The sequence below is a fragment of the Merops nubicus genome, unplaced genomic scaffold (genome assembly GCF_000691845.1).
Source record: "Merops nubicus isolate BGI_N331 unplaced genomic scaffold, ASM69184v1 scaffold40933, whole genome shotgun sequence".
Taxonomy (NCBI): domain Eukaryota; kingdom Metazoa; phylum Chordata; class Aves; order Coraciiformes; family Meropidae; genus Merops; species Merops nubicus.
The window spans coordinates 1-7,915 of record NW_008600354.1 but is presented as its reverse complement, the minus strand read 5'-3'; the positions used below and the strand labels follow the sequence as shown (position 1 = coordinate 7,915).

Below are 7,915 nucleotides of genomic sequence, written 5' to 3'. Positions count from 1 at the left end.
GTGAGCAGGGACATCTGCAACTAGTGCAGCTCTCTCAGAGCCCAGTCCCACCTGGCCTTAGATGTTTCCAGGGATGGGCCTCCTGCCAACTCTCTTGGCAACCTGTTCCAGTGTCTCACCACCCTCATTGTTAAAAAATTTCCTCCTTATATCTAACTTAAATCTACCCTTATTTAGTGTAAAACCATCACCCCCTGTCCTGTCACAACAGGCCCTGCTAAAATGATTGTCCCCATCTTTCTTATAGGCCCCTTGAAAGGCCACAGTAAGGTCTCCCTGGAGACTTCTCCAAGCTGAACAACCCCAACTCTCTCAGCCTGGCCTCACAGGAGAGGAATACTAGGAATCAGGACTGTTATGAATCTCTTCAGTTTCAGGCTTAAGAAAAGAGGAGAAAAAAAAAAAAAGCGCCTTATTAAGCAATAAAACAGTTTTTCACTGCTGCACTGTGACTGCTTTTGTGCTCTGTTTTTGCCTCCTGATTGGCAAAAACAAGCCTAGTGACAAACAGAAGCAGACTTTCTTATGAAATCTGGAAAGCTTTAAGTTAAAAAAAAATTAAAAATCATTCATATTCAAACATTTAGTGTTTCTGAAGAGAATATTTTATTTTCACCCAGATTTAAAACGTGCAGAGTTCCTATTTCCATGGAAAAGTGGTCTCTGGGGAGTGAGAGGAACACAAACCCACCTTTTGTGCAAAGGAAATCTGAAATCAGGTAAACTGCTTTAATCTTTTTTGGGTCCTAGGACTACAGGCTTTGCTTGCTGAGGCGTCAAACTGACGAGAAGTAGTTCTTCATGTGTGTGCAAATGTAATAATAACAAAAATTCCCAAATAATCTTACATATTGCTTAGCCACGGAAGATGTTCAGTGCTCTGTTGTTCAACCTGCTGTTGTCCATAGCAACAGGAACTGTCTATTATCAAACAAGCAAACATTATTATATTCTACTTACGTAACAGATTTCTGTTTTTAACCTCGTTTTACTGTTTTAGAAAGCTGATGCTGCCTGCCAGTTAAGTATTATGGTGACAGTTTTATCTTGTGGGCTAACTTACATTTCCTGTGTCAGTCTGACAAGCAGATAGTATCCTTAAATCGTGGCTACCCCTAACCAGCAAGGACTGGATCTGGGGCAGCAACATGTGATCCTACTGTCAACCTCCTAAATGAACTAGTGCCCTGCAGGGTCAGGATGCCTTGTGGAATTAGAATTCAGTTTTTTGATTTTTCTTTGTTTTGTGAATATTGAAGAGATTTCATGATTTTAAAAAGAGCTGATTCCACAGATCCTTCTAATTTGTTCATATGTAAGCCAGAATACCAGTGACCAAGGAGCCTGTGAAAGCAAATGCTGAAGTTAGAGAAGTTAGAGGTTTAAACCAGAAGTCACTCAAGAAATTAACAAACCCATTAGATTAAACTATCTCCTCATAAAAATAATATTCTTAAGATCAAGTTCATGTCTTTCATAAGAAAACTTGTAGTGTTCTTACGGTGAGGGCTACCCAGTCCTACAAAACACCTAAAACTTTTCTTTTCTTAGCTTACCAAAACATAAACATTTGACCTGAAATATTTTGGGTTTGGGGGCTACTTAAAAAAAAAAAAATAAAGAGTTTACTTGTTCCAAAACCTTAATCAGAAAATTACACAGTTCTCCTTGCATGAAATTCATATCCTGTACCCATTTAGTTGAGATGCTCTTTTTGTGTTTTTAATTTTTTTTTGTTAGAGCAATAGATGAGCATTTGGCAAAAGGCTGCCTTGTGCCTAGGACAAACCTTTTCCTGCTCTTCTGAAACACCCATTAGACATTCCCAAAATTACAAGTCTTTGGGAAATCAAGGTTGGCACATGCTCCATGGGAACTGGGAGCAGTGAACTCACAAAGACCCCGTCAGTGCTGAACGTGCTGCAGCTCGGGGCACTGAGCAGAACCTTCCTGTAACTGCTCTTGCCAGAGGCTGCTGGCCACTGTTGTGCTCAGCTAAATTAGAGAAGGAGGCTTCTGCCTTTGCATCAAGACCTTGAAGCCAGGGTCTAGATGTAGTTATACTGTTGAATTCTTAGAGAATTAAAAAAAAAAAGGTAGTCAGTTGTCCCTTGCCCAAACTAACAGCCGAGTTCCAGTTCCCAGGCTCCAGCTGCTGCTTGGCTTCATTGTGGAGATGTCACGTTAAGGGCCCAGCAGTAAGCAGGAGAAAGAACCAGCCTGACACAAGGGGGATGAAGGTCAGACTCAGGATGGAGCAGTAATAAAACAAGGATCGTCAGAGGAGGAATGAAAATATAAAGGATGCAGAGGGAGTGCAGGGCTGGGAGCAAGAAGGGAGCAGGGGAGCGTTCAGGAAGGGAGAAAGGAGAGAGCCTGCAAGTGTGAATAAAGCCAGGAGCATCACTGGCAGTTAAGCAGGACAGCATTTTCCAAGTCAAAGAGGTACAAGAGGCAATGCAGGGGCAATGACACCACATGCAGTGGTGTCTTCCACTACATTCAACTATGCCAGCTGCAATTAAACAAATTAAGAGAGCCAAGTAGTTTTGGAAAAGGGCTGACAGAAAGAACTCCATGCATTTTAATGCCATGTTGTTCAGCTCATGTAAAGAGAGCAAAAAGGCTCTTACCATTCGCATCCAGGTTGGTATAAAGCCTTTGTAGAGAGACATAAACCCTTCACCCTGCACGGTTTGAATCAAGCAGTCCGTGGAAGACTTGTAGAGCAGGCCCCTGGCAATGTTCAAGGAGAACAAGCAGTGTTAGGATTACAAATAAGCCATTTTTTAAAATCCCATCCCTCCCAAAGGACACTGTAGCTGATAAATCTGTACAAGCAAGAGCTCTTTTGGAAGCTCTCTGGAGTCTCGTCAGAACTGAAGTACTCCAAGCAGCTGGTTAGGCTGAGGTGGCCATCACAACAAACCCCCCTGGACAGGCAAAGCTAGAACAATAAAACGATCATCAGAAAGCTGAAGAGAAAGTCAGAGACGTAGCACTTCCCTCCCAGTGAGATCCATCAGACTCAGGGTTTCAGTTTTCCACAGCAAAGTCAGTCTCTGCACTGTCCATACCTCCCCTGCTTATCTCTTGGCTGGTTCATTATCCGGGTTTTGACCACATCAGCAGGAGTTCCCAGAACAGCAGCTACCAGGCCAGAACAGCAACTGTCAATAGCAACAGACACTTAAATAACAGGTTTATCACAACTCAAGCATCATGATTCCAGTTCTAATAGTACAGAATCATAGAATCATTAAGTTTGAAAAGACCTCTAAGATCATCAAGACCCTCCATCAACCCAACACTACCATGACCACTAAACCATGTCCCAGAGTGCCATGTCTACATGCTTTTCAAACCCCTTCGAGGGATGGTGACTCCAGCACCTCCAGGCCAGCCTGTTCCAATGCCTCACCACTCTCTCAGGAAAGAAATTCTTCCTAATTTCCAACCCAAACCTCCCCGTCACAACTTCAGCCCATTTCCTCTTGGCCTATTGCTGGTTACTTAGGAGAAGAGAACAACACCCACCAATATATAATATATTAAAACAGTTATCATAAAATCATGAGTAAAATCATCCTCATAACATAAATTTGATTTGGGAGGAGGCTTGCTAGTAATGCTTTTTCTCAGCTGTGCTCTCAGTGCCAGCTTCCCTCACCTCTGTGTATGGTTCTGGGGCAGGGATAAAGGAGCCACAATAAGCAATTGATGATATTGTTTGTATAAAGCAGATTTCTTTATATTTTAAGAGGGTAAAAGAGGTCATTCTGCATAGTCTGTATTGGCTAAAATTAAACTAGGTTAGGTAAAATGTAGCAGTTCTAGGGAGGTGAAAGTTTCTGTGCTCACACAGATGTGTGAAGTGTTTAAATGCAACAGCAAGGCACTTCTAGTGAGGGCAGTTTTGTAGCAGTGGTTGCATCCTTTGTCTTGTGTCTTTTGTACAAAGATGTCCTCTCAGGAAAAAAAAGAGAGAGTGGTTATAAAGGTGTGTGCTCTCAGCAGTGTCACCACCAGAGATGGCCCCTGCTCCTGCTGGCACAGAGGCAGCTCGGGACAGCGGGGCTGGCAGTGCCGGCGGGGGCGGGGTCTGGCGGACACAGCACCTGGCAGCACTGTGCGTCACAGCGTCGTCCACCAGCGGCGTGTGCAGGAGCAGAAGGTGCTTCGCAGAGTCGTAAGTGGTCAGATCTGTAAAGAGGATAATGAGGAACCCCAGCTCTGCCAGGGGGAACTGGTGTCTGTGCTCTTCACTAGTGGCATAGGATGGAGGCTGGACAAGACCGAGATTTCTAATGCAGCTCCTCCTGTTGGCACGGGCAGCACTCCACCCCCAGTTTTTGATGACAATTGTGGCACCTAGGTTGTGTCATTAGACATGTGAGTACCTGCTCCCTCCTACTACCATCTTCTCTGATATACCCTACAGATGATGATATGGATCCCAAGTAGAAAGTGCTCCAAAATAACTCATTAACATGAACCAGGAACATGATGAAGAGGATGGCTCTACCTCTCCCACCTCTGTGCAAGTGTTATAAAAATGTTAGCAATGTTAGACAAAAAAAAAAAATAGATGGTGTCATGGAAGTTATATCATGTTCTACTGGAAGCAGCCATGAGTTATGGCATCTGGGCCTCAGAATACAAGCTGGTGATCTGAACATTCCCAGCAGCTCTGGGTTACATTTCCAATGGCCTCACCGTAGGAGTCCAGGCTGCTAACCAGGATGCCACCTCCCAGCACTGTGTGGTGCTTTGCACCCCAAACATACCCAGTGGAGATCATTTCTCACTCATAAAGAGTTTAAGTTTACATTCTGAGACTGCACATTAACATTGTGTACAGAGATCCATACCTTAGTTAATTCTATAGCCCTCATTTAACAGCTCCTGCTGCAAATATCCTCCGTCCAGTGATTCCTGTGCTGCTGCAAGGTGGAAGTTTACACCACCTCTGATGTTTTACCTGGCAAAGAGGTCCCTGCTCTGCTGGTGTGGGACCCTCTCAGCTCCCAGCTCATGGTCCCTCAGGCTCAGGCACAAGCTGTTAGTTTCAAGCAACTTCGTTTCCACAGGAACAAAATGCTCAAGGCAGAAGTCACCCGCAGGGCACTTTGAACAGGTCCCCAGTGTAGATAAGCGAGAGATGAAGACCAGGGGAGCAGCTGACCTCTCCTTTCTTAAAGCTTAGATGTGGCCTGAAGCACTGCAGAACACGTGATGACATTTACCTCCCATGTTCACCAGGGCAGCTCTCTGGACATTTGGCACCCACCCAGCCCAGAGCCCCCGTATTCCTCCTTCAGACAGGATCTTCAGAAAGGCGTGGTGCACTCCTCGAAACCTGAAATCAATATGCAATAGGAAGTAGAGATCCTACCTATGGAGAAATCCTCAGTGCTTTGCTGCACCAGGTCCTCACAAAGGAAAGGCAGTTTATTCCTGCAAGGATCTGGCCCTTGAGGTCCATTTTTTGAACTGTTTTTGGATCTGTCTTTGTTTTTCATAGAACCATGGAATCACAGAATCCTTTAGGTTGGAAAAGACCTTTAAGATCAGAGTCCAGCCACTAACCCCACACTGCCAAGTCCACTGCTAAAACATGTCAGTAAGCACCACATTCACACATCTTTTAAATCCCTCCAGGGTTGGAAACACAACCAGTGCCCTGAGCAGCCTGTTCTAATGCTTAACAACCCTTTCAGGCAGTGATGTTTTACCAAACTCACTGGCTGCCCTCATAACCATCAGTCTTGTTGCTGATGACAGACGACCCTTTGATGCCACTGCTGGATTGCAATGCTAAATGTATGAGACACCAAACGACGCCAGCAGTTTCAGATGCAAAGAGCAGCTTCTCCTGGTATCTGCAGGAGAGTCTCAAGCCCTGCTGTCTGCAGGCAGCCCAGCCCTTCCCCGTGCCTGTGCATCCTTTTGTCCTGTTTCCCTCCTTCAGAAAGCATCCTCCCCCCTCCCCTGACAGAGCACTCGCATGCACGTGCTGTGGGGTGGGTGAGGGTTTGTGGGGTCTGGGACCCTTACATCAGATAAGGGAGGCAAGTATAAATGGAATAAGGAGGAAGCCTTGGATCCCCCACCTCTCCCCTGCACAGAGCTCTGTGCCTCGCAGGCTCCACTCTTCCCCCAGAAGGGCTCTGGGCAGCTGGGGAGAGGGGAGGCAGAACTCAGAGGGAACCACAGCCTGATCCCAGACAGGAAGAACCTGCCAGCTTCAAGAGGAACCGACCGTAAGGGCTTTCCTTCCAGCTTCCTTCTGCCTTCCATCTGCATCTGCACCTTCACCAGATCCGTCGGGCTGGCGAAAAACTGCCCGATGGCACCCGCAGACATGCCTCCAATTACAGCTTTCCTGTGAAAGAGGGAGAAAAGTGTGCTCCGGGATACACTGAGAACCTTGACACATCACAGTGCTCGAGCTGTAGGATCAGTCACGGTTCCTCATGCTGGTGCTGGGGTTGTGCAGTGGCCCACGGCTTCTCCAGCAGCTGTCACACCCAGCTGTAGGGTCAGCCACGACAGCCTGCACTTCCCAACATCCCCACCCCACGGGGTATTAAAGCAGCTCCCACTACAGCACAGGCCTCGACTGATGGCAAAACCATCCTGCCTCCCCTCTGATCCAGGGTAATTCCTCCAGCCCAGGACAGCTGCTCCATTGATGTGGCCTATCATGTGTTTCCTTCTCATTAGTAAAGTGTCCTTATTAGGGTAACCATGGTCCTAATTAAGCCTTTGAGAAACTTATTGCAATATTTCTTGGTCCTCTTCAGCTGAATGAAAAGATACTTTCCTGCAGCTAAAATCAGAAAGTCTGCATCAGTGTTTAAACCCCTTCTTTATATTTGCCCTCCTTAGGGTAGGCGAGCCATGAGAAGACAGCTTGGAGGGCTGGAGGACTCCTACGATACGGACAACCCCCAAACAGGCAAAAGCATAACTGTGCAGTGTTACCAGAGAGGAAAGGTTCCATCCTCAGCCCTGCCCAGCACAGCCTCACGGAGGTGTTCGTACGCAACCATGCGCACGCCGGAGTACACTGTGGGGAACAAAGGTGGGACACAGTTCTGGAGGTCATGCTGTGATAGAGAGCTCAAGAGATTGGCTGTAAAACACCCCAGAGCTCACCCGGGGGAGCTGGTCACTGTTCCCAGTGATCAAAATGGGGAAAGTGAGGGGGCTGCCTGGTAGCAATGGCAGAGCCAGAACTTTTGGGATCAGGGAATCTCCCTGGCTGAGCCGTATGGCTGCCAGGAGGCAGTGTGGCTTGTGCCCTCACGCTAACAAGACCTGACCCCGTTGCTTCCTCCTCAGCTGCTGCCAAGCACAGAACCTCCCACAAGTGCTTTTGAGGTTTATTGCTGTCACCGTATTTCCAAATAAAACAGAAAGCTGTTACCCATGGCAAAACCACTAATGCATTTCTTCATCCTAGTGCTTGCAACCTTATCTCCTTTTCCCAGCCTGTCCCCACTTCCCTTAAATAGAAGATATTTATTGTTTTGAAGACTCTGAGCGCCTGCTTGCGCTGAAGACCTTTCTGCAAAGACAACAGGGAAGTGCTATTTTGTTTTCTCAGAAGCCAGAATAAAGCTGTGGAGGGATGGGCAAGAGAAAGAGGAGATGAGACTGAGCCAGAATCCCATACTGAAGTGGGACTGCAGGACAGGCTAAGTCCTCGCAGATATATTTACAGTACAGGAAGATACGGCCAACTCGCTCCAGAGGGCTGTTTGCTGACCACAGAAAGCAGGACCCAGACCCGTCCCGTGACGAGCAGGCAGGTACCTATGTGTCGGTAGACGGCCGGCGTGGCCCCTCGCCAGAGGCTGGCGAAGCCCTCCTCCCGCAGCACGCCGGCCGCGGTGCGCAGCATGCCGCG

The 7,915-nt window shown here is 47.1% G+C and overlaps 1 protein-coding gene across 1 annotated transcript; it reads right to left on the bottom strand.

Moving 5' to 3' along the window:
* Positions 1 to 1,272: 1,272 nt before the first annotated feature.
* Positions 1,273 to 7,912, bottom strand: SLC25A27 (solute carrier family 25, member 27; the record flags this gene model as incomplete). The annotated part of the gene is made up of 8 exons (XM_008937681.1): positions 1,273 to 1,344; positions 2,634 to 2,736; positions 3,078 to 3,170; positions 4,119 to 4,203; positions 5,247 to 5,359; positions 6,263 to 6,385; positions 6,988 to 7,072; positions 7,822 to 7,912. Coding segments are annotated over 8 exons (765 nt in total), but the record flags the coding sequence as incomplete, so codon positions are not given.
* Between the last annotated feature and the right edge of the window lie 3 nt (positions 7,913 to 7,915).